General features: G+C 43.8%; 3 protein-coding genes across 4 annotated transcripts; 2 read left to right on the forward strand and 1 right to left on the reverse strand.

Moving 5' to 3' along the window:
• Nucleotides 1-120: 120 nt before the first annotated feature.
• Nucleotides 121-6,609, reverse strand: srp19 (signal recognition particle 19). The gene is made up of 5 exons (XM_012856619.3): nt 6,408-6,609; nt 4,897-4,972; nt 4,011-4,082; nt 3,830-3,938; nt 121-540 (listed from the first exon to the last, which is right to left on the reverse strand). The coding sequence occupies exons 1-5, from the start codon at nt 6,443-6,445 to the stop codon at nt 410-412; spliced, it is 426 nt and encodes a 141-aa protein (XP_012712073.1). The 5' UTR covers nt 6,446-6,609; the 3' UTR covers nt 121-409.
• A 1,164-nt stretch (nt 6,610-7,773) lies between these two features.
• LOC105920955 (serine/threonine-protein phosphatase 2A catalytic subunit beta isoform) lies at nt 7,774-16,008 on the forward strand. Its single transcript, XM_012856617.3, has 8 exons — nt 7,774-8,165; nt 11,143-11,181; nt 13,608-13,778; nt 14,085-14,258; nt 14,339-14,428; nt 14,517-14,678; nt 14,911-15,029; nt 15,287-16,008. The coding sequence occupies exons 1-8, from the start codon at nt 8,064-8,066 to the stop codon at nt 15,357-15,359; spliced, it is 930 nt and encodes a 309-aa protein (XP_012712071.1). The 5' UTR covers nt 7,774-8,063; the 3' UTR covers nt 15,360-16,008.
• A 432-nt stretch (nt 16,009-16,440) lies between these two features.
• Nucleotides 16,441-22,913, forward strand: zgc:101664 (uncharacterized protein LOC450064 homolog). 2 transcript variants are annotated; one of them, XM_021312963.2, is made up of 3 exons: nt 16,441-16,884; nt 18,069-18,683; nt 20,431-22,913. In XM_021312963.2, exons 2-3 carry the CDS (start codon nt 18,138-18,140, stop codon nt 20,632-20,634), a joined length of 750 nt encoding a protein of 249 aa, XP_021168638.2. In that variant the 5' UTR covers nt 16,441-16,884; nt 18,069-18,137; the 3' UTR covers nt 20,635-22,913. The 2 variants fall into 2 exon arrangements, with proteins under 2 accessions (XP_021168638.2, XP_012712070.2); XM_012856616.3 differs by having other exon boundaries at nt 16,442-16,884; nt 18,050-18,683.
• Nucleotides 22,914-25,750: the final 2,837 nt, after the last annotated feature.

Below are 25,750 nucleotides of genomic sequence, written 5' to 3' on the forward strand. Positions count from 1 at the left end.
ACGGTGCAGACTGAAGCCGTAAAGTTCAGTTTGTTCTCGTTTTTCTGCAGTGAACTAAAGAAAAGCCGCTGAGCTTCTTAAAACTGGTTTATTACTGACATAAATAACAGAAACAGCTGATTTTGGGCTGAAATGAAACTTTAATCTTTAGATGTGATGTAAAGAAAACTGGAAACAAAGGCAAAAGTTCAGTCATCTCTTCCTGGAATCTTAACTTTTTTATTTTTCTTCTCTCACTAAAGAACTGAGCTGCATGAAAACCGTAAAGTTTATAAAAAAAGTGGAACTCCTGATTTTTAACAGAAGATCTTCCAGGAGAAACGAATCCTGCATGAGGGAAACAGCTGAAGTTCTCCAGGATTTAGTCCAACTCTTGACTTTAAAAATGAAACTAAGGATGTGTGTGAGGTCACTTCTTCTTCTTCTTGCTCTTCTTCCCTCCCTCGCCCTGCTGGGAGCTGCTGTCGCTTCCTCCGCTCTTCTGAGTCCGAGTCTTTAGTTTGGGGATCATCTCGGCGACGTAGAACATCACATCCCTACCTGCAGAGAGAACATGAGAACATTGACTCTTTACCTCAGACCCTTCCTCCAGGGGGTGAAACCAGCAACCCTGCTCATAAACTGGAGGTTTAAATCAAGACGTTAGAGGAAACATTTCTATTTCCATGAAGTCATTTCTGCAGAGGTTCTCATGCTCTACTGCAGAAAATAAGTATTTTTCAGACCATAAGGCACATGAATTATTCTTCACAAGTGTGTAATATCACTCCGCACTGCAAAAGGAACTAAAAATAAGTAAAGTTTTGTTGAAATTTGTAATTTTTTCTAAATATACGAATTTCTAGCTAAATAATTGCCATTAAGATCTTTGCACTTAAGAACAGTTCATCTCCATCATCTTATTTTAACTACACTGCGTTTAATTATCTTATTTTAAGGGTATAAAAACATTCCTTTGGCAAATAGTCTTATTTAGCCTCTCAAATCAAGAAAAAAATACAAATTTCTAGAACATTTTACTTACTTTTAGTTCCAGCAAAGAGACATAAATCAGAGGCAAGCGGACCTTTGTTCAGTTCATTCTGAAAACGAGTCGACTCCTGGATATGTTTTCAGAAATTTATGTTGTTTTAACTGTTTTATACATAAATGCATTTTCACAAAATAATATGCAATCTGACTGTAACATCGGCTCATTGTTACACTAAATACTATTACTACACTTAATATAAATATTTAAGGATATTTGTTGCTGTGTCCTTATTAATTTAATTCAGTGTAAAAGTGGAACCGTTCGGTTTCTGTATCTGTTCTCAGACCTATAACCAGAACATTATTTCATATTTGGATGTGTTTGAAACTTCGATGAAACAGTCATTGGAAGAATGAGTCTCTCAAAAGAGGGTAATTTGTTTAACAGACTGAACTGCATTCATTTATCTAACATAGATCATTTCTGGCTCGTTTTTCCTCAGGTGACCCAGTTAACTGAGAATTTGCACAAGTATACTTTTATTGCAGTGCGTCTCATCACGTCCACATCTCTCTATCGTCTCTGTGAGGAGGACAGAGTAGCTGGACTACACTGTCCTGTTTCTGACATGAGGACAAAATAAACTTTTATATTGAATTAACTTACTAGGTTTATTGTTGTTAGCGCGTACTCCAGGCTGCCTTACATGAATACACTTCTAGTTAAGACATTACAGTCAGGCAGTCTTGTAGACAGCTCAGGGGTCCTCAGATAGTAACACAGTGTACCATAATGCTCCTAATATCCATTCAGCTTAGTTGCTAACCAAAGTCATACTTACACATTTTAACAGATTTATGAGCGCATTGTACCGCATAAAATCAGTCAGTAAGCACAATGATAATCATAGATAAGGCGCACCATCAATTAATGAGAAAATTTAAGGATTTTAAGTGCCTTATAGTCCAAAATATACGGTAAAAGTTAGAGCTTTGCATCCATTCCTGTATTTAAAGCCTAAATGATAAAAATGGGTCTAAAGAGAGAAATTAAGACAAAAGAATAAAATGATGCTGATTAAAGCATGTTTGCTCCCTTTCCAGGGTTTAGAGTTAATGGGGTACCGCGCGCGAGCTATTTTTAGAAACACAACGTCACGATGACGTCACATCACGTGGTACGCAGTGGGGCAAACTCCGGAAAGCCGCCGCTGTTTTGCTGTAAAAGAGACGTGCGTTAGCCTAGGTTTTACTCGGTAAACGACTGCTTTTTCCAAATCTAAGACCATGGTTTTTAAACATTGTTGCTACGGAACGTGCAACAGCGACTCGAGGTACGCTGATCGGCCGCATATGAAGGATGTTTTCTTCAAGACTGCCAAGGAGAAATGTGTACGCTTGGAACACCGGGGCGGTCGGCCTACACAACAGTTCAACCCGGAAAAAGTTACCAAATTCACGTACATATGTAGCAAGCATTTTGTCGGAGGAAAGGGCACAACCGAAGAACATCCTGACCCAATTCCAGCGACATCAAGTCAAGGTAAGAGTATTTTGGTGGCCGACATGTTAATAAAGTAGCGCCTGCTACCATGACAGCATATAGGCTATCATGGTAGCAGGCGCTAACATGATAGCCTGCTACCAGGATAGCTTACTCAAAAACATTTCAAATGAGAAACATTAAACATATACCCATTCCTGGACGGTGATTGCAAACAACAAACAAAAAAAAAAACGGCCGACGCTGCCATGATCGCCGCGCAGGAAAAAAAAAACAAAGCTTACCGTTCATCAACTCGCCCAGTTTTCCAGTCTTTTTAAGCCCTCGAACCTCAAGCCATCGTTTGAGCTGAAGGTTGGTGTGTTCTTCGACAGTGCGACCAGTAATCCGTGCGCCTGGGACATCGTCTTGGGAAAGTTTAACGGCTGTAAAGTCGGTCATATCGCTGGTTCTGTTGCGCTTGTAATAGCTGGGTTATCCGTGCTTTCTCTCCTGTATGCCCTACCTAAGCGGCAAAAGAGGCGTTGCTCTTGAGACGGTGACGTCACGTGCGCGGTACCGCATTAGCTGATTAAGGTGTGGCACCAGGAGTTTCCAATAATTCACCATTTCATAGTTTTTTAACTTTCTAAGACAATAAATTTTGGGTTTTCATATCCGTAGCTATAATCACCAAAATAAAAAGAAACAAAGGCTTGGAAAAAATCAATGTGTGATAATTCTATATAACGTAACGAGTTTCATCTTCTGAGATGACTGAGAAAACTGAACTTTAATGCAATGTTCTAATTTTTTAGCTGTACTGATAAATAACCTAAACATCCAGAGCACGGGTTCCTCTGAGAAGACTGAAGAGGATCTGCAGGTTCCACCGCCTGCAAAGCAGAACATCATGAAAGCATTTAAGGAATCCGGAGGAACACCTGGAAAAAAAACTTAAACTGGGCTGCAGGCGGTGAAACCCTCAGAGGGTTCTGCACCCAGAACCATCATCCGACACCAGCTGCTAGAACCTCAGGGAGCAGGGATTGTTCTGGAGAACCTTCCTCCAGCTCCACATCCAGAGTTCCCAGCCTTTACTGAGCAGAGAAGAACCTGATGTTCTCCTCAGAGAAGGTCCAGCTCCTCTGGGCCGGACCTTCACCCAGGCGGTTCCTTTCAGAGCGATTAGAGACTAGAAACAGGACCAAATGTTCTGCTGGTCCACACCTGAACATGAGACGTTCTTTTTAGTGTTGGGCGGAGGAATGAGAAGACTATGGAGTGAAATCCAAGGATGGATGACTTTCTAAGATGAAGCAGGAAATGTGTCGGGTTTGTGAGGAAGAACCTAAAGTTCTGATGGAAACTTACGGGATCTGAACTTGTCCAGACACAGATTCCCGTCGTTCTGCTTCAGCTGGACTCGGACCCGGCCTCTGAACTGGACGTCCCTGTTCCACTCCCTGGGGTGCATCTTGTTCTAAAGAACCAGAACCAGGATCAGCCGCTGGCTTTTAATCCAGAGAGTCCGTGGTACCTGCAAAGGTTCTACCTCCACGTAGACGTTCATCCCTGCAGCCGTCAACACGTCTCGGATCTCAGCGCAGGACGGGTTCTCCACCGCCTGAACACACAACATGATCAGCAGCCCTTCAGCGTCAGAACCAGGAACACATCAGAGTTAAAGCTGGAGCTGGGCGACACGCACCAAAAATAAGAGCTCCACATTTTCAGGCTGAACGCCGATATACGATATTTATCTCGACTTGATTTGCTTTTCATAAACTATAAAACTATAAACTATAAAAAGGTGTCTATCAATCAAAGCTTCACCCTGAATGTCTCACAGGTGCATTTGTAGAAAAAATATGCAGATATGAAAAACAGCTGAAAAATTATAACCAAGCAAAAACCATCTCGATAGAAACGATATGGCCTCTATATCTTTAAAAAAAATATTGATCTATTAACCAGCTCTAGTTAAAACCCAGATCTGACCAAGTGTCACAGAGTTCTGACCACTGGGATGTGGCCAAAGGTTCTTCTTGGGTTCTTCCAGCCCTGTGGCTCAGAATCTGTACATCCTGGTACCAAATGTCCAGCTTTTGGGAATTAAAGGACCCGAGCTGACCATCATCATCATCATGTCGTGGTACTTTCACTTAAACCAGATCTTCTCTGGAATCATGACTAACTTTCCAGGCCGGTTCCTGACCCGAACAGAGTTAACCATACCTGGTGGTTTAGTACTGGGACCAGCCTTTAAAAGCCCGTCTAAACGGGCTCCAGTCTGTGGGACTGCACCTTTAATCAACCTTTTTCTAACCTGAAACCACAGCCTGCCTTTACAGCAGCGGCTACAAGTTGCACTGGTGTTTTTTCTTCAGGCTCAGAAAAACCCAGAAAACAGCACAAAGACACCAGAACCAGAACCGGACCTTCTCCGCAGGGATCCTGCGTCCCTCAGCGAGCGTCTTCTTGCTGTTGATGTAGACGGGATAGACGCAGATGAACCTGAAAGACAGAAAGCCAGAACCATCACATCTGCAATTTTACTGCAATTTACAAAGCTGTATGCAACGAAATTTTGTTCTGTACGCACTCTGTGCATACAAAATGACAAAGTTCTCCAAGTCTGTCTAAGTCTAAGTCATCTGAGTGGCGCCAGTACTGGCTGCCCTTCACTGGTCCAACGTTTACTCTGGTCAGGAGAGTAAATCATCACGTCTCCCTGTGGGTCAAACACTGGGGAGGATTCTCAAAATGAAACCATTCATCAAATCTAGATCTGGTTTGAGCTGCTGAAATCTGACGGTTGTTGATTCGCACGGAAATGTTCAGCAGCAGCGCTGCTGAACGAGTTAGGGTTATGACTGAGCTACAACCAAACGGCTGAAGCTGATGTTTCATTGTTGTTTCTACTCTGATGCCAGATTAAATGAAGTCAAGCATTAGCATCCAGCTCTAGATATCCTTCTACAGCAGAGCTGCCCTGAACATGAAGACACTTTATCTGGGAAGCCTGAACTGCAGGAACAGAACACATGAAAAACAATTGAAGTGAAACCCGTTAATGATAAACTGACTCATTTAATCCACCATTGTGTTAAAAGTTACAAAAAACATTGTTTTTACGAACCAAGACATCCTCAGAGAGATAACTGATGAGTTTCCATCATTTTCCCTTCAAGTGATCTTCTAAATAGAATGATTTCAAAAGCCAGCAGTAAAATCCTCTGAGATTTAGATTAAAAACAAGCTGATTATTATTATTATTATTATTATTATTATTATTATTATTATTATTATTATTATTATTATTATTATTATTAACCCAGAAACGGCAGCAGGAAACAGAGAGAAACTGATTATTGAGGCGAATCCGTCCCAGTAACCCTTTAAACCAGACGGACACCAGCAGCTCTGGTTTAAACTTCTCAGATCAGCCTGGAGACTGAACCTTGACCTCTTTCCCAGATATTCACCTCTGAGATGAGATGTTAAACAGCTGGAATAAAATGGAGAGAAAACATTTAGTTGATGCCGCTGAGTTTAAAGTGTCTGCCTGAGGGAAACGGAATTACATTAAATTTCTAAAAAGCATCAGACATTTAAAAGAAGTTTGTATTTCAGGGTAATAATGGCAGCATGGGTGTGATTAAGAGCGTGAAAGGCAACATAACGAAGAAGAGATCATACACGTCATGCTTAGGAGAGCTCAGAGCGAACTTTGTGTAAAACTACCAATTTTGTATTATCTGTTTGTTAAAATCTGAAATAAAATAAGCCGAATTACAGACAGACGTTTAGATCAACCAGCTTCCAAAAATCACAGCTATTTGGTGACAAAGTCGATGAACTCCAGCGGTTTCAGTAAATCCATCAGTAACTCTAGGAAATGTCGGCTGAGAGAAGAGTTAGCCGTTAGCTTTAGCCTAGCTGTGCTCACCTCTCTTTATCAGCGGGGTTTTCCGTCAGGTGAGCCATAGCGGAAGCTAAAGCTGCCCTGAACGCAGGAACGGTGTGATTTCAGGAGTTAATTCACTAAAGTCACGTAAAAAAAATGATGTTTTACTCCATTTGCAGCTAGCTGCGGTACACACGCAGCGTATGGAATGCTAGCAGCTTCTTCTTTGTCCTTTAATACGGTCAGCAACACAACCTGTAAGGTTCACACTGCCCCCTGCCGGCGACACGGAGGTACAGACCGGATTCTTTGTACACTAAAGAAGTGGATTCATTCAGATAAAAAAAGAAAAGCATTGCATTTGATTTAAGGAACAATGGGAGCATAACAATTATGCTGTCCTTAATAAGGCAAAAGAAAATTGCATCTTTAACAATATCTTTTCAGGATTATGTCATGTTGTTAAAACATAATTTTTGGTTTTAAACAGTGACATCATGCTTTTACAATGTAAATATGAGTCACTTTATTACAATAAACTTGTAATGTCCAATAGTGATAATAATGTCATTATGTGATTATATATTGTTTTGCACAAACATTAAAATGTCATTGTTTGAAAAATTTTAATTATATTATTATGAAGTTGCTGAGCGGTATTTAAAACTTGCTAAGTATGTAACTTATGCTAATGTGGTATTTGTGGTGGTGTATATATATATATATATATATATATATATATATATATATATATATATATATATATATATATATATATATATTAAAAACGGGTTAATATTCTGTAAAAACCTCAGAAAACGACATTTTGAGTGCAATAACGTTTTACATCATACTGTTTTTCTTTTGTTAGGCGTCCTTAGAGTTTCTCATTGATAAAAAAAAAAAACTCAAAAGTCTAAATTTATCCCCACGTTAACGAAAATTTGTATTCGGTTCACATTACAAATAATGAGGGTAAAAAAAACTGACAAACAAACAGGCAATGAACAAGGGTTACATTTTTTAGCGTTCATTGGAGTCACAGATAACAGCTAATGCGGTAGTAATGTGCTTATTTAGCACATCATTATCATGATTTGAGGCGTTGTTTACAGCAATGTGCATTTAGATATTATGAGATGATAGTGTGTGCAAGTAGGCAGTCACATTAAGGTGATTGTAATTAGTTTCACATGAAGCATATATCTGAAAAGTACATAGATATTGAATTGCGTCTGGTTGATTAAAACCACAACAAGACATCCTGGATCATTAGTAGTAGAGTTGTTTGCGCAGTGGTGAACAAATTGCAGCTCTTTGGCGCCATCTAGCGTTTCCCTGCAGTTCATGCTCTCCCCACTGGGCGTCACTGGTGAGCGGAGTCTGCGCGATGCTAAAGTACCCGGATGTTATTGCAGCTAGCTCTTTTAGCCTCAGCGACGCCGCTCTGTTCTGCCGCAGCGGGGACTTTCGATCTTTTTCGCTCCCGCAGCTCTCAGGAACTGTTTTTAATGTCGGGAAGTTAACATACCTGGTTTATAATGACAGAAGTGATCTGAAGGCGTCGACATTTTTCGGTGTAATCGTTGATTTTTTACGCTGTTTGGCGGGACTGGGTTAGGCGTAACAATACGCGGAGCTGAAGCCAGGGGCTGAAACGCAGATCGGTTCGGTTTTTTTTTTACCACAGCTGCCGTCATGGAGGATAAGAATTTTACTAAAGATCTAGACCAGTGGATCGAACAACTCAACGAGTGCAAGCAGCTGACAGAGAACCAAGTGAGGACGCTCTGTGAGAAGGTAGGCTCTCCCGTCTGATTCCGCTGACCTCCATTTCACAGTAGGCCCCGGCGGCTCCGTCTAATTCCCGGACAGGTGGTAACGTTTCAGGAGGGTTTCTGGCCCAGTTTGACGCCTTTCACTCGGAGCTCAGTGGTGTTTGTGTGCCATGTTGGATATAAATATCATCCAGCCTTTGTGTTTTAGACAAATGTGTATCAGTTAGGATATTTATAAGATTATAATCGTTTTTGAAAACGGACGGGCCCGAAAATACGCACCCTGTTAACCCATTAAATAGACGCAGCCCTTCAAGCCATCCATTAATGAAAGTAACTGGATTTCCCGTTCCGCATCAGCTGATATGTTTTTATTCGGATCATGTGCTGGTTCTGGAAGCCGAGGACCGGGCGGATGGGTCGGTGTTCCTCTGGTTAGCGAGGCGCACCGCGCCCTGTCCGGATCGATCAGCGGGTTTATGTCATAAACCTGTCCGGCCTTCCAGGCTTTAGACGGCACCGCAGGTCGGCTCGGTTCGGATCCGTCGCTGTTTATTAATCCCGTAATAAAGCTTCACAGGGAGGGAGGCCGTTCAGAAACAATGCGCTGGCTGGAAGGAGGAGGAGGAGGCCGGAGATCAGCTGCTCCACGGAGCTTTATGGCCGGAAAAGTCCAAAATTCCGCCTTTTATCTGAAATATCTGCTGTGTGGGACTAAAAGCGGCGGTTCCTCCGCAGCTTTATGGGCCCAGATGTGTTCAGAGACACGCAGGCTTCCTCCAGGAATCCATGGTGTCAACACAGCCCGTGGTTTTCATGCGTTACGTCACCTGATGATGGATCTGGCTCATTAAAGCAGGAACCTGAACTCTTAGCTGGAGTTTTTACGTGTTCTAACCTGCATAGTCTGAAAGAGATCAGCATGATGACGTAGTGGGTTTAGTTGTTTAATTCAGCCGAGCATGAGATCCTGAATGAAGGTGTGAAAGTCAGCGGTAAAAATATGTTTGTCTTCTATTAACAGGAAAACAGGACTGATTCTGTTACCTGATGAGATGTTTTATTTACCGGGATAAATAGCTTTAGGCTGCAGGAAAGGAAACGAAAGGTTTATAGATTTAATTTAATTAGACATCACATTCACAGCAGCCGAGTTGAAAAGATGAGAAAGTGTAAAATCGCTGTTTAGCGATTAAACCTCCCAGGTTTAATCAATGCTGGGGACATAAATAAATGGATTTTTATGAAAATAATCGAACTTTTCCATCCCAGCCTTACATGGCCAGCTCCTCAGTACAGCTGGTTTAAAATATCCATTAATCAACACATGGATATATTTAATTACTAATTCAGTGTTGACTTAGAGAATCCTCTGAACCGAACCATCAGCACCGCAGCGGCTTTCATACGGACCACCAGGATCCGGCTCACCACTCCTCGCCAGGAGGCCTCAGACGGATCGGATCAGTGGACCTGCTGACATGACCCGGCAGGGGGGGGGGGGGGGGGGGGCTGCTGAGGTCATAAAAATATCCCCACCATCTTCCAGCCTCGGTCTGGTCCTCACGTGGAGCCGCTCTGGGCCAAACTGGGAACGACACGAAGCAAAGAGCCGCCGCTTCAGATTGACAGAACTGAATCGGATCATCCTTAATGACCCGATTCTTTAATGTTTCATAAAATAAAAGCATTTTGGCAGAATAAAGAAAACATCCCACAGTGATGGATGATGAAGGTGCTTCGTTAACAGCCTGCCCTACCACCAGTTTACCACCATGAATATTGTAGTGATAAACTATAATATTGTCATGTGACCTTTTCCCACTGATAATAAAACAGCATAATAACATGAGACCGTTGGGTCTGAACCTGCATGAACATTAAGTGATTCCTGTAGGATTGTCTCCTTTCACTCCACTGACGGGTTTTACGATTTGTTAAATTACGTTTATTCAGACGTATCCGTGGAAACCAGAAGTGGTTCTGTAATTTCCCTCTGGGATGATTAAAGTATTTCTGGTTCTGGTTCAGCCGACGCCGGAGTTGATCTTTTTGAAATAAACCATTTGTGGTTTAAATGTCTGATTTCATCCAGCATAACTTTGGTTATTATGTGTTCATCTGATTTACTGTGAGGGTCTAAACTTGTGGTTAATTGATGGATATCAGATACTAAATATTGATGACGTGTCAAATAATGAATAAACAGTTAGTACAACCAGAACTGGTTTATATTATTCATAACAGCAGATTGACTGTTTTGGTGACCTAGCTGTGAAAATTAGTGGATTAATTATATTAATAAACTCTTCGCGCTCCATGGTTCTGCACACCTCCCACAATCCACCACGCCTACCGCCATGATAGACCATTTTTGGGGAAACCCTGAAGAGGTTTAACTCCTACCTCGAGGAAACGGGGGGGTTGAGCAGACCCGTCTCAGAGAGAGGAGGGAAATGTAAATTAATTAATCACCTGACTAAAATTTATGGTGCTTTTAATTGATTTCTTGTTTATTGGCGTAGCTGCAAGGTTCTATTAATGATGAAGTAACGTAGATGAAAACAGAAATGATGCTCCTTTCCTCTTAAACAAAGAAGTTCTGGTTCTGGAGAGACACGTTGATTTGGAGCATTATTTAAAACGGACCTCGTCTCATTGATCTGTCATGTTCTGTTTTATGGTTCTACAGGATTTATCATGGAGCCTCAGAGCTGCTCAGTAAAAGTCGCCGTTAGTCTAGATTTATATTTCTACTAAAGTCAGAGAAAGGACTGGCTGCATTTGGACTTAAAGGTTCTCTAGAGATTTATTTCTGCTCTGTATCTTAACAATCCGGACCTCCGTGGACAGACAGCGGGGGGGGGGGGGGGTTCTGTGGAAAAAGCTCGGTTCTTATCCTGGAGCTGAAGGAACTGAGTGAAACGGGTCGATCGCGTGTTCTTACTGTAAAGATCAGAGTTCTATGCTGACCTCATGAATCTGTTTGTTCCTTTCAGGCAAAGGAGATTCTGACCAAGGAGTCCAACGTTCAGGAGGTGAGTTTATTAAGATTTCATGTTTTTAATTAAAAGTCCAGATCAGAAATGTGAGAAAAAAGAGACCTCAGTCTGAAAAAGACACGACTGAAGGTGAAACGGCTCAGAACTGCTACAATTATTTAGTTTTTATTTTAAAATGGGCCGTTTGTCAGCCCATTAGGTCAATGTGAGGACATAAAGACATGCAGTATTATTATTATTATTATTATTATTATTATTATTATTATTATTATTATTATTTACTGCCCAAACCTTTGAGTCCATCAGAGTTCATCAAACATGGCGACCTAAGGCGGTGCTCTGAGCTGCTCCGCCTCCTTTGCTCCAGTAATGATGTTGCAGGTGGTTTCCCAACGCGGGGGTTCTGGCTTACTGTGTCTGTAAATGGTTCTATAAATGGTTCTGGATGGATCCGAGTGGTTCCTGTCGAGACGGAAAGTGAAAAGTCGTTTACAGGAAATAGTTCTAAATGTTCAGGCTAACACAAACGTTTCAGCTGCAGCATGTCAGAGTAAATGTGGACGAGGCGCCTCACTCCCTCTGACTGCGGTACTGACGTCTGCTCACAGATCGGGTCCGTCTGAATAAGTTCTACGATCTCTGAGTCATTTAACCCAAAAAGTCCCGTTTGGTAAAAAGATTCATGACACGGTGACAATATTTCTGTTACCTTTGATGGTTCTGACCCGGACCGAATAAATCCCAACATTTAGTCTGGCTGGAAAATGCATTCGTTCTCTCTTTTTTTTTATTTTTTTTTATTACACGTTCCCAGCGATCATCAGTCTGCAGGTCCGCTTTGTTCCTCTCACTCTGCTCCTGCCTTTCCAAATGAAACCCAAACGGTTTGTTCTGAACCTCTGAGCAACAGCCCGGCCCTGGTCTCCTAAGCCCGGGTAGAACTCTGCTAATGGCTAATGCTAACGCTGGCTAATGGCTAACGCTAGCGAATAGCTAATGCTAACGTTGGCTAATGCCAACGCTAACTGATGCTACGCTAGCTTGCTATAATGGTGCTCATTAACAATAAGCTGTAAAATGATTTATCGGATTAAAATTTGCGGTAATGACAGACCAATTTAACCAATCGGTGACCGGCTGCCTTCTGACATCACGTTTTCAGCGCAGCTCGGAACCGCTGCCAAGCCGGTACTGAAGATAGAGACGGTTCGGTCCGTAACGAACGGCTCTGAGTCGGTACTGGTGGAGAAGTTGGAGCCTAAATTCTGGAGGTTCTGACTGCGGCTGCTATCCGCATGTTGTGACTCCCTGAACGAGCTTTAGTTCTACCAAGGCTGCGGTTCTGCCACAGTTCATCCTTCCACTCAGTTTTCCTCTGATCCGGTTGGATGCAGCATCCCGAACAGCCTGGTTCTGCTAGCAGGGGTCTGTTCTGGGACAGGCGCCAGGGATTCTGTAGAACCTCTGTATTAAAACCCATTTTTATTGGTCTGGTGTGATTTTTGGTCCTGAGAGTGAATTTTGGGGTCCGGACGCGGTCAATAAACCATTTAGCCTCCGGTTCTGGGTCCGTTAAATGTTCTGGTAGAGCTGGACCTCTCTGTGCCGTTGACCTACATCTGTGGGTTAGTTGCATCTGGCATTTGTTGTCTTCACAGAACCGACGAGTTCTGTTGGTCCTGATCCGAGTCAGTTGCTGCGGGTTGGTTTGTAACGCTCTGCCCTAAACTGACTCATTTAATAACTTTTATTTCTACATCAGTTCATTAAAACGTCAGATAAATGTTCAGAACTTTTCCTAAATGACAGAAAAGATCCAAAAAGGGTTGAAATAATACAACTAATCACATTTTCCTGCATCAAAGGTCCGATTGGTTGAAGCTTTGCAATAAAACAACCCTTTTTTGTAGTAATAATAATAATAATAATAATAAAAATAATAATCATTTTTATTGTCATTGCAACATACATTCCATTGAAAGTTGTTCTCTGCATTTAATCCGTTCCCCTTGGGGCCTCTGGGCGGCGCCCAGGGAGCAGGGGTTCCCAGGGTTCTGTAGAAACTCGTTTCTGGTTCTGAAAGTCCAAACCGTTGAAGAACAGCTGAAAATTCAAACGTTATGGGCCCGGGTTCAAATCAGAACCTTTTCTGCTTCGTTTTTGGGCATCAGCTAGTTTGTAAAGTTAGAAACAGAGATGGAGAAAAGTGATCTGATCCACACAGAACATAAAGATAAAGGTTCTGGACTCCTAGAACCTCCAAGTTTTTTTAGAACTTATTAAGCATGTGGACCAGCGCTGGGTTTTGGTTTCTTTACATGTTAAAAACAGCCAGAGACTCTCAGCCTGTTAAAGATATTCAGTTTGTTGAGTTTGTCCTGCGGAGCTGGACGTGGTGGACGGCCCCCAGGCGCCCGGTCTCGCGGCGGCCATGTTTAACGGTGCGGCGCCTCTCCCTCCAGGTCCGATGCCCGGTGACGGTGTGCGGCGACGTCCACGGTCAGTTCCACGACCTCATGGAGCTGTTCAAGATCGGAGGAAAGTCCCCCGACACAAACTACCTGTTCATGGGAGACTACGTGGACAGAGGCTACTACTCCGTGGAGACGGTCACTCTGCTGGTCACGTTAAAGGTAAGCGCCGACGCCCAGAACCGCGCCGGGTTCTCCCAGCCTGTAGCTGCAGCAGAACGTTCAGCTGGAGCTGATTCATTCCTCCGGTGTGAATCAGCTGATTCTGGGCCCAGAAAACGCCGAGTCATGCTGCCAGTTCTTTTCAACTCAGACCAGGTTTTGTTTGGAGACCAGAGCAGTTGGAGGTTTTAGTTTAGAACAGGAACGTCAGATTTTTCCAGTTCTCCCGCTGCTGGTCTCTGATTGGCTGAAGGATCCCTGCGTCTCGTGACTTTATGCTGACGTAAAGCCGTCTCCCTCCTCCAGGTCCGCTTCCCGGAGCGCATCACCATCCTGCGGGGGAACCACGAGTCCCGGCAGATCACGCAGGTCTACGGCTTCTACGACGAGTGCCTGAGGAAATACGGCAACGCCAACGTGTGGAAGTACTTCACAGACCTGTTCGACTACCTGCCGCTCACCGCGCTGGTCGACGGACAGGTGAGTCCAGCAGGGGGCGCCGCCTCCTTCTCAGAACCTCGCTGCCTGAACCCGACGGCCTGAACTCTGTCTGCTTTCAGATCTTCTGTCTCCACGGAGGCCTGTCTCCGTCCATAGACACCCTGGATCACATACGCGCCCTGGACCGCTTGCAAGAAGTCCCACATGAGGTACGAGCAGATTTTACCTGAGGGGAACGGGTTCTGGGTCGTTCCTCTGGCTGCGGGACGTAAAGCGGTTCTCTTTGCTCTCCACCAGGGCCCCATGTGCGACCTGCTGTGGTCCGACCCAGACGACCGCGGCGGGTGGGGCATCTCCCCCCGAGGCGCCGGCTACACCTTCGGACAGGACATCTCTGAAACCTTCAACCACGCCAACGGCCTCACGCTGGTGTCCCGCGCCCATCAGCTGGTCATGGAGGTAAACCTGGAAGAACCGAGCGGATCTGTGGATTATTTCTGGGTTCAGCAGTAAAAGTTGATGCTTAAAATTGTCGGGTGTCTCCAGGTTGATGCTTAGATGTGTTAAATTGTTCTGGTTCTGAAAGTTAAGCAGCTTCCCGGTTTATTGGTTAGAAGTATCGTTGTTTAGATGATTGTAAACGGCAGCAGAATCTGCTCTAACCGGACCGACCTCTGGTTCTGCTCCTCAGGGCTACAACTGGGGCCACGACAAGAACGTGGTGACCATCTTTAGTGCTCCCAACTACTGCTATCGCTGTGGAAACCAGGCAGCCATCATGGAACTGGACGACACTCTGAAATACTCTTTGTAAGTGGAGCCGGCGCCCGATTAACGGAACTGCTGCTGTGATGGCGCCGGTCCGGTTCTGGACTTGTTAGCCTCTGATTTGACGCTCAACTCTGATTAAACCCGACAGACTTTCCTTTATTGTGAATTTTGTTCATAATGCTGATTCATATTTGTTATATAGAGCCTTTTCTGGTGAGAAAATGAGATTTTCTGTGGTTCTCATAATGAATAATGCTAAATTGTTCTAAGTGGACCATCTTCTTCTCTGTCCACAGCCTCCAGTTTGACCCCGCCCCTCGCCGCGGCGAGCCTCACGTGACCAGACGCACCCCTGACTACTTCCTGTGAATGTCCCGCCCTCTTCCTGTCCATCATCCACGAACGAAGCCCCCCCACACACACCTTTCTCACCTCCCCCTCCTCATTTTGGATGGAAAGAAGATATTAATATTTCTGATGATGATGATGATGTTTCTGTACCAAGGAGAAAAACGATTGGCTGATAAATTCAACATTAAGCAAACGGAAGCGACCTCCTCTCTGCAGCCGTGTTGTCGATATGCTGTCATTAATGCTGTGCTTCTGGGAGAAAAACAACGTAAACTATGCTCTCTTTCAGTTCTTTTCTTTCCGTTTCTTACATGTCTGAGAAAAACGAGATAATAAAACGACCGACGTGGACCAAATGTGCCATATTCAGATCCTTTTACAACATGTTCAACTCGCAGGTTTCTCATCTTTCATTTCCTTCTTTTTTACACCTCTCTATAACCCGACCTGACGTCACCACACATCTGATGGCAAATGTGCTTTTTTTTTTTTTTTTTCTGTTGCAACATCATTTTAAGATTAAAAAGATATAGGAACAAAAAAAAGTTTGCTTCAAGTAGTCCAGCTGTCAGTTTTAGCTGTCCAGGCTGCAGCCGGCGGTCATCTCAGCAACTATATTACTGTAAGACAACAGACGTCTGAAATAAAATGTCTTATTGACAAACTACTGGGGCGCGCCGTCTTTTTTCCTTCAGCTTCACAGCTTCTTATCTCCCTGATTTAGTTGGAAGCAGCAGATTGTGGTTCAGGGTTTATTACAAGTTTACTCGTTTTAACTGGACCAGTTCCTCACTAAATGGTGGTTTTACCAGCTTGGGCCAAAGACTAAAGAGGATAAAGATGTTTTCCACAGCGGTGAATTTCTCTCTTAATGTGTAAAATGAACAATAAAAGCCCTGCTGGTTTAAATGAACTGTGGATTTCCTTTTTGGGATGCCAGTAAATATGTTCTGAAAAGGCTGGAGAGGAAACTGATAATTAACTGCTAATTAATGAGCCTGCTTTGAATGCTGTATTTGGTAGGATTGCAGTCCTTCCAGGTCTGCCCTGGTGATGTTTTAATTTTAGTCATCTTAATTGTAATAATCAATCTTAATTAATTGACCAGAGATGATGTGGCTTTTATAACAGCTCGACTCCAAATGACAGATCTTCAGTAGTAAAATGTCGCTTCCAGAGACCTGCACCCTGTTTTCGTTTGGTTGCTCATGAAAAGGGAAGAACAGAGCCAGTATTTACATATTTTTTATTTTATTGTAAAATACAGGTAATCGCTTCTGAAGCTTGGAATTGACTTAAAACATTAAGCTCTGAAAATGCGCTAAATAAGTTTAAAAGTAAAATAATGTTTTAATCCCTTTAAACTAGCTAACCGTTAACTGCGATTATTTGACAACGGTCTGTCCAAAGCTGTCCTTTTGGGCTTCCGTAGAAGTTCTCGGGGTTACGAAAGCTCGCGAGATTCCCTTATCTCGTGAAGAGCCGGTAGTAACTTTCTACCTTGATGGCGTCGGTTTTCTGTTAAAGTCTGGCTCAGGCGGAGGTCTGTATGAAACATTATTGATCTGTTTCTGTTAGATGACAGAATAATGTTTTATTTTTGGTTGTTTTTTCAGCTCATTTGATTGTTTTGTGTGTTTTAGATTCTGTTAGCTGTTAGCTAAAAACATTAGCTCCCACGGTCAGAGGCTCTTTGCTGCTGCTGTTGTTTATTTATGAATATTGTATCTGAAAACATATTCCAGCAATGGAAATATTAAAGTCTGGGAATCAATCTGCTGACGTTGGCTTCAGATTTAACTCCTTCTGTCCTGCAGGACATTTCGCGCCTTGGCCTTTTCATACCTTCGTTGTTTCGTACCGGACTTCGGTGCCGGTGTTGTGCTGCTGGTTCGGCCTTAGAGTGGACCCGGCCTGCTAGAGTGTCGGTGTCCAAAATGCACAATATAGGTTAAAATGTATAGTCAATTTCCAATGAGATCCAGTTGCCTAAATTAACTAGAGGGTTAGATTTCATTGGTCTTCTATGACACAGATAGAAAACTGTGTTTTTCTCATTTGATTACTTTGATTATAACTTATTTACTGACCATGAAAGTGTTGCCTAATGTGACTCTTTCACTCTGAAGAATCATATTTTACAGTTTTGACTGAAGTCACACGATGTAAAAAAGAACTTAAATTACCTAAAAACAGTGCTTTCTCTGCCAAAGATGGACTATTCGCTAATTATTGCCCAATTAAACAGAATTTGCCAGATTCCAGTATGTATGTATATATATATTAGTCTACGCTCAGTTATGTTGCAGCCTTATTCTAAATGATATTAAGTGAATCCCTTATCATTTACACAATAACCCGTTATGACAATTTATAAAAAAAAGTTTGAGATTGCTGCTTTTTTTAATAGTTTTTTATAAATAGAAACTTTTCTGGAAGTTTTCACAGCCATTCGCTGCTCTGTGGCGTTTTGCTTTTATTTATTCATCAACAGCAAAATAATTGAAAAATAAACCCAGAAATTCAATCAATAAAATATTACAGAATTAAAATGTGCTTAAAATATAAAATCCATTAAAGGTGTCATTTATAGTAGATATGAAAGATAAAACCCTGTGAACTTTATAAGAAACAGAGAACAAGTTTTCCTTTTTTCTGTTTCAGAACCTTTTGGGTTTCATTTAAAATGTCAGCGTCTGTTTCCACAGCCGGTCTGCTTCCCCACAGGCTGCTGTCATGAGGAAGAGGAGGAAGAGGACGTTGGTCCCCTCGGTCCTGTGACTCCCGTCCGTCTGGATGGACGATGTGGTTCTGCACTACCGGCCTGGACCAGCTGTCGGGTTCTCCCGCCTGTTGGAGCAGACAGAGAAGCTCCTGGAGCCTTTTCCCTGCCGGCCTCCCCCCGTCTTCAGCCCCTGGTTCCCCTCCGCCGCGGACCGCCAACTGCCCATCAGACCGGCCAGACCGGCTCCCCGGATCTCCCCAGCAGGGGGCGTCCTCACAGAACAGAGATCTCAAGCAGGAAACCGGGTCGTCTCAGTAGCGGCGCCACCTGAGCACGCAGAAAGGACAGAAGATGCTCTCTGCATCTCAGAAACTCCAGACCATCTCCTCCCAGGTGGACGCGCCACGCCACCGTCGCCTCGACAGCATCCGGGGTCAGAAAGAGTCGGCTGCCCGCGGCGCCGGTCCTGGAGCGTCTTCACGCAGAGAGGAGTTCTGCTGCAGAGCTCCCAGCGCCTGTCCACACGCTTCCACCGCCTGGTGTCGGTCCACAGGCTCCAGCTCCGCCAGCGGGCCAAGTGGGTGATCACAGAGCAGAACTGTGGAGACGTGGAGCAGGTGAGTGGGTCGCTGTGGGAGCTCAGAGGAGCTGAGGGTTCTGGTGCATGGATTCTCTGCGTCCCCACGGGGAACCTGTAGAACCTGTGAAGACAGTAGGTCCTATCCTGCAGTACCAGAATCACTGATCCGCTGCTGCGGCTTACGGTTAGAGAACAAAACCCTGTGTTGGTCAGAGGAGCTTTAATGGTCCGTTAGAAGTTACTAAGATTCAAAGTTTGTCCGGCCAGAACCCAGACTGACCTGCTGCTTGTTCTCCAGCAGATGCTGCCTGGTGGCATCTTCTTAGTCCAGAGTGGATTCCCTCTCAAAGAAACCCAGGTTTATAAAAACGGTCCAGGCGCCGTTTAATCCCAGTTAATGTGTGATTCAGCGCACAGGGACGCCAGGATGACACGCCCTCCTTTAAACGTATGTAGAAACTCTCGGCAGGATCCAGAATCATCTCTGGATGCGGGAAGAAGAGGAACTTCACAGAATGTGAGCTGGAGAGGCTCCTTTAAGAGGCAGCGGTGTGAAACTCAGACAGGAGGGTATTTTATGTAAAAAAAATCAGAATCTTATCCATTAATGATTTACATCATTAATGTTTTACACTCACATGGGTCCCAGCGGTTAAGGCAGAGCCAGGAGGAACTTCAGTACGACGTTTAATTTATGCTGATGATGCAGTTGTTTGTGTTCCTGCTAAAAAATAAACACCAAGCAGCTCCAGAAGTCACTTTCCATGAGAAAAGCATCAGACTGGTTGGAAAATGAAAACTTCCTCCACAAAATATCAGAAAGTTTCAAATCCAGCTGTGATAACCGTAGACACGAGGCTGATCTCCAGCAGCCAGTGGCTCCGTCACAGGTTACCGCGCTCATCCCTACAGACCAATACCCCCCCAACAGTCCTGCTGGTCAGACTGGGAGGAAGCCGGAGTACCCAGAGAAAAGCCGTCCCTGCACAGGGAGAACATGGAAGACCCCAGGCTGGGATTTGAACCCGGGACCTTCTTGCTGTGAGGCATCGGTGCTTCCACCAGTTCAGCCCATAATTACAGCAATAAAGTGATGCTAAAGCTGTTTGCTCCCCTACTGCATGTTTTAGCTACTTCCACATCAGCAACACTTCCCGGCTCGCCCTCTGGGTGTCGCCAGTGAGCCGATAGCGCTGAATGTCCCGGTTCTGAAGGTGTTCTGGGCCTTCGGACTCCTGAACTGGTGCTGGATCCACCTACAGATGGGAAGGTTCTGACCTTTCTAATCCCACGCCATGGTTTAGTCCCCAGGAGCGTCCACAGTCAGCAGGTTCAGGTGGGAAAGGACAGCAGAACCAGCAGAGCTGAACCAGAACCTGACTTCACGGGTTTGGGTTTCTGCTGGGATTGTGGATCTTTATCTGCGCCTCCATCCCTCAGGTTGATGTTTTTTCCGCTGTCTTCAGCGAGTTTGACGCCAGCGTCCACTCAGCAAAACGCTGTCAGGCGCCTATCTGTGCTTTCTGCAGCTGACCCAGTAAACTGAGTGGTGATGCTGGATGCTTTGTGTCATGAGACATTTACAAACGTGACTAAAAAGAAACTAAAAACTCTCCAGGATTTAATCATTGCAGCAGATGTTTTGCTGTTTTTGGGTTAAAACGGGCAGAATTTACTAGTTTAATATATTCTCTGCTGCGATGCTCAGATGATGATCAGATCTTCCCGTGAAGAGGCGAACCTGACGCTGAGGAACCTGTTCTGTGTTTCCTCTGCCGCTGCAGGTGTGGCGCTGCCTGAGCCGCTCCGTCCGCAGCTCCAGGTTGCCCACGTGCAACGCCAACATCCAGCGGGACCGGGCGGAGATCTGGGTGTTCTGCGACCTGCTGTACTCGGAGCAGGTGGGACGCCTCCTGAAGGACGAGCTGCAGCTGTCCGGCAGCATCCAGCTGTCCGTGCACAAGCTGGGAACCATCTTCAGCATGTAGGCAGAGTCACCCAGAACCCATGGAGAGAAGATCCTAAAGACGACTCTCTGGTTTTTATGATGGTTGCTGTGATTCTACAGTGTCTGCACAGAGCGATGTGGCCTCCAGGGGGCAGTATGAGCGACACAGACACTTTATCTATGCGTCATCGCTTCAATCTGGGCTTAAAGCTGCAGTCGGTCACTTTTGTAAAACTGTATTTTTTTTACACGTTTGCTAAAACTTTCACTGTTTCCTGACAGTAAAATACGACACAGATGATCTGTGGAAAAAAAATCGGCTCCTCTGGTTCCTCCCAGTGGACCTGCTGCCATCTGCAGGAATCCTCCGCTCCCGGTCAGAAAGAGCCAATCACAGCCAGGAGCAGTGTCTGCCTCTGATTGGTTGTCATTAGTCTCTGCGTACATGCTGCGCTCCCCTCCCCCGCACGGCGCTGCCGTTTTTAGAGCTTCAGATCGTCGGCGGGCTGCAGAAACGAGCAGCTTTACAGGAAAATGGCCGAATCTGGAGAGGCTTCTGCTCAGGAAACACAAGACGGGTGAACAAGACGACCGATGATGGACAGCTTAAACCTGAAATAAAACGAGGAGCATGGCTGGAAGGTGTTCTGGTTCACACTTTCAGGCCTAGACCCCCTGCTCAGAGGACCTGCAGTGTTGGTCTGTGGGTTTTGAACCGGGCACTTCTCAGTAAGCCAGTGCTCTGCTCTAATCACCAGACCACCACTTTAATTAGCGGGTTTATCTGCGATGAGCCTGAATCAGCATGAACACGTCTCTCCGCCTGGTTATTAGGGTTCGGGTCGGTTCTGAACCTCTGAGCTGCACGGACCGGTTTTAGTGAGTTCTGCTGGAACTGAAAGCAGGACCTGAGATGAAGGTGTGTGAACCGGTTCGGTCAGATTTCTCGTTACGTGGAGGCAGCTGCGGTTCAGACGTCACCAACCGATGCCGGATTCCTGCGAGAGACGGCCTCAGATCGGACCGGAGCGTGACGTCAGCGATGGTCTCCCTCACCAAAAGACAAACATCTCAAGTACATGTCGTCACGTATACTTGGTTATCTTGAAGTATATTTCTAAAGTTTCCCAAGTACAGTGAGACAAGTATACTTTCTAACAAGTGTACTTCTTGGCTCACATTTATGTTGGGGCAGGATATCCTGAGGGTCTATTTTCCAATAAATGCATAGTTTATAAGACATTTTTCAACCTGTATGACGCCTAAACTGCTAATCTAGTTATCAACTAACATAAAAGTCTAGGAGGATGATGTGGATGTGAAGATAAATGAGATTTAAATGGCCAAAAAATATTTTTTTCTCTCTACAAAAACATTTGATTACATGCAAAGGTTCTTACATTTGCTGTAAAGAAGGAAATAAAGACAATTAATTGTAACTACATCATCTCGGCTACATCTGTAGCCAGTTTGGCGTCCACACAACAAGCAATGGAGAAGTTATAAATGATTAGATTGAACAATATCCAGGCGCACCCCTGTTGTTCTGTGCCGTTTAGCACAATTTTTTTAAATTTGGAATTTATTCTTGAAACTGAAAACATGGGATGCTATTATATAATTAGTAGATACTTTTGTAGGGTCTCAGATGAAGATCTGGACATATAAGTGGATATCGGTCTCGGTTAGTCAGCTGCAGGCGCGTTACTGAATGGGGGCTCGCAAGCTTAAAGTCATCTTCCGAATATGCTGTTAGTTTACGCATAATAAACTTTGCCTACTCTTAGTTTGTGAAACTGACGCTGTAACGTAGTGTTTCTCCATACTGCCTCCTGGGGGGCGCTGCGACTGTTTAGGGGGCATTACCTTAAAGGTGAAGTTTTCACCAAAGATGGACAATAATACAGTTTAAACTTTAAACTGCTAAGGCAGAGGCAGCATGGATTCTTCTTCTTTTCAGTGTTCCTGTCAGCTTCTGGCTCCGTGCTGCCTTCAGGAGAACGGGACGTCAGAGTATCGTCTATAAAGTTGAACCCACATGCCGTTTACTGTGTAAACTCTGGAAAATGAGCGCTAGTATCACCCATGGAAGAGTTTCTTTCTCTTATAGAGGTTAAAGTCTCTGAGGGAGACGCGGTGAGCGCATTGTTCTTATCGCTCTGGCTGCACGTTTACAAGAGAGGTATAACGTTGTCGGACGTCCCCTGAAAGCAGCGAGACGCACATGTAAACACTTTTCAATGCAATACAGTACGGCTGTACGCACCGTGTGATCCTGGAGATTTTACTTTAATAAAAATAAAACTGTTTGACTTTTAAGAGTTTTTTTATTCTTTATTGCCAAAACAGAACAAAATCAAATAAATTGTCATGCAGCGTATGTTATATGCAGAAGTGAATTTCTCCATTGTTAGATCAATAAAGTTCAATTATTATGTTCCATAGAAACTCGTCCTCTGCATTTAACCCGCCCCTCAGGGAGCAGTGGGCTGCTACTGGACCTTACCCAGAGAAGGGAGTCTGTGGGATTCAAACCAGGAACCTTGCACCTCTCTCACCACTATTTCCCCTAACAGGTATTGGTAAAATCAAAGCAGATGAGCTTAAAACAGCCACAGGTTCAGTGGCCTGATATAATAATTGTGAAATGTGTTGCTGTGGAAACGGGTGATATACCGTCACTTTTGCCAAATCCATCAGTCACACTTCCATGTAAATATCTCTTTTGCCATTTTACCTATTTTTATAAATCACTTAAAAGAGCACATTTATTATAGTGATATAAATACCAGTGGAATCAAGTCTTAGAAGCTGTTAGATTAATGTGTGTTAATAATGCTGGACGTTACTGATCAGGTTCAACTACTGCAGGAGAGTCAAACTCATTTCTATATTGTTCCACTTTGGCATCATGAAGTCATTAAAAGGGCCGGTTGACCCTGTATAGACGATATCTTTGATTTAAGAATTTCATTCCGGTTCAGAACTAGCACCTTAGGCTCATTTGAGCAGTTTACCTGTAGAAAAAGTTGATATTGGGGTGAGTTACACTTTAAACTCTTTATTCTGCATCACTTTTTCTCTTCTTGGACATCTCTGGGTTGTTTTAATGTGGTGTGAGAAAACTCTTGTGTCAGGATGCTGTTACTACACAGTTTTAAGTTAAAGGATGCCTCTACTTTATGACATGATATGCCTTTTTTGCCTAAAGGGCCGGATAAATTGACTTAGCGTGCCGGATTCAGCCCACGGGCCATGAGTTTGACACGTGATCTAAACTATTCAGACCGAAGTTGACCTGCTAAAAACTTACAAGATAGGATTTAAAAAGTGGACAGGATGGGACATTAGTGGAATACCACAAAGAAACTACTGTGTGTGAACATACATTAAATATAACTATAATAATATACTTTATTATATAGTATGCTTTTTATTATATTATAAGTATATAGTATAGTTATATGTAGGATAAGTATAGGTAACATGTCTTGTGTCTGAATGTTGTGTAATTATAAGCCTCATCAATGCCTTCATTATCGTAACAATGAAAAGTAGGAATAAACTTAATGTTTACCCTAAAGTTTTAGGTTTAGGGTAAACTTTGCATCTAGTACTTGTTGGTAGGGCTGGGGTGTGTTAAGTTTATCAGAACGGGGCAGGACGTCTGAAGCGGGACGTAGGGAAACATTTGTTGCTGTACTTCCAGAGTCTGGCTGTCCTGTCGCTTCTTTACTCTGTAAATGTTTAGGGCTGTTGCTGGAATCTGTTAAAATATCAGGGCTGAGGTTTTATTAGATAAGGATCAGACGCACTGGATCGGTCCAGTCCGAGGTCGCGGTTCAGGACAGAGTTAGAACCGTGACCCAGTCTGACCATAATCCTCCACACTGAAGGTCTTCTACCATCCTCTGCTCAGCTGCCGGTTCTCCACAGAGCTCAGGTTCTGGACTACAATGACGATGGAGGATTGACCCATTGACATGTTCATCATCATTCTCCTGCTCAAAGGCACAATGGTGGTCGTTTATTAAAGTTCCTGGTATTTCAAGCTGTTTATGAAGCGATCATTTCTAGGTGTCCAGGACCTTATGGAGGAGAATCAGGCCCACAGCACCACAGGCCCTTCACCGTGCCTAAAAGCAGCAGCGCTCCGACTGCATGTTGCTCAGAGCGAGCCGCCAGATCTGACAAAGACTCCTGGATAGACGTGGAAGCGTTTTCGGTCGTCTCTGATTTAAGCCTGATTGCTGAACCCTCTGCAGATGTCCTCCTCTCTGCACCCAGAACCAAACGGCCATCATGTGGGTCACGGCGGAAAGAACGATCCTTTGTACGAGCGGCTGAAAATGGCGTTCTCTGTAGCAGGCATGTCCAAAGTGGCCATTTGTGGCCCCTGTACTGATTTTGGAACAATTCCAAATGTTCTATGCAACATGAAGCAGTCATCTTTTAATAACCACATTTTTTTTTACATTCTTTAAATAGTAAATAGAAACACATCTTTCCACTGACTTTTACTCAGACGCAGGCTTTTGGTGCATTAAAATCTGCTTTAAATATATTTATCAAAACTGACTAAATAAAGCAAGTGTTTTCATAGAAATACTGACCCAAATCCTGTTCTTATATTGCTAGACCAAAAATAATTAACTTTATTTTTTTTCATCCATCCATCCATTTTCTGACCCGTTTAATCCTTCATGGGGTCGCGGGGTAGTTTTTTTCAGTGGAGCTCAAAATAATTAGAAAACTGGACGACCAATTTAATATTTTCTGCTTAATGAGGCGAATGACATTTGGATCTTCAATGATTTACACATTTCTTTTCTACAGAACATCTGACTAATTTGTTTATTTAAACATTTTGTAGAACAGGTATATAAATTACAACATAAGTATTCTCCTTTTGTTTTGGTTGTTCGTTTATTCTTCAGCCCTTGAGTCCTTTTGCCTTGACAATTTCATCCCCAATGCTGGATCACTCTCCTTCAGATGAGAACATGGATTTATTAGATCAGCTGACACCATCATCTGATTTCAGTTTGCTCTGCTGATCCACCTTTCTAAGCCAAATTAGTCATGCTGGATTAGAGTTTACTCTTTATTTTAAAAACATGGTCTGTGGGCTGTCTTTGTTTCCTCGCGTATAAATA

Source organism: Fundulus heteroclitus, chromosome 12, assembly GCF_011125445.2.
Source record: "Fundulus heteroclitus isolate FHET01 chromosome 12, MU-UCD_Fhet_4.1, whole genome shotgun sequence".
NCBI classification, from domain to species: Eukaryota; Metazoa; Chordata; class Actinopteri; order Cyprinodontiformes; family Fundulidae; genus Fundulus; species Fundulus heteroclitus.

Coding starts and splice junctions, on each gene's coding strand:
- srp19 (XM_012856619.3), bottom strand. CDS start 6,445: ATGGCTCACCTGACGGAAAACCCCGCTGATAAAGAGAG. Junction 4,973..6,407: donor AACCCCGCTGATAAAGAGAG/GTGAGCACAGCT, acceptor TCTGTCTTTCAG/GTTCATCTGCGTCTATCCCG. Junction 4,083..4,896: donor GCAGGATCCCTGCGGAGAAG/GTCCGGTTCTGG, acceptor TTGTGTGTTCAG/GCGGTGGAGAACCCGTCCTG.
- LOC105920955 (XM_012856617.3), top strand. CDS start 8,064: ATGGAGGATAAGAATTTTACTAAAGATCTAGACCAGTGGATCGAACAA. Junction 14,679..14,910: donor CCCATCAGCTGGTCATGGAG/GTAAACCTGGAA, acceptor TCTGCTCCTCAG/GGCTACAACTGGGGCCACGA. Junction 15,030..15,286: donor GACACTCTGAAATACTCTTT/GTAAGTGGAGCC, acceptor CTCTGTCCACAG/CCTCCAGTTTGACCCCGCCC.
- zgc:101664 (XM_021312963.2), top strand. CDS start 18,138: ATGGACGATGTGGTTCTGCACTACCGGCCTGGACCAGCTGTCGGGTTC. Junction 18,684..20,430: donor ACTGTGGAGACGTGGAGCAG/GTGAGTGGGTCG, acceptor CTGCCGCTGCAG/GTGTGGCGCTGCCTGAGCCG.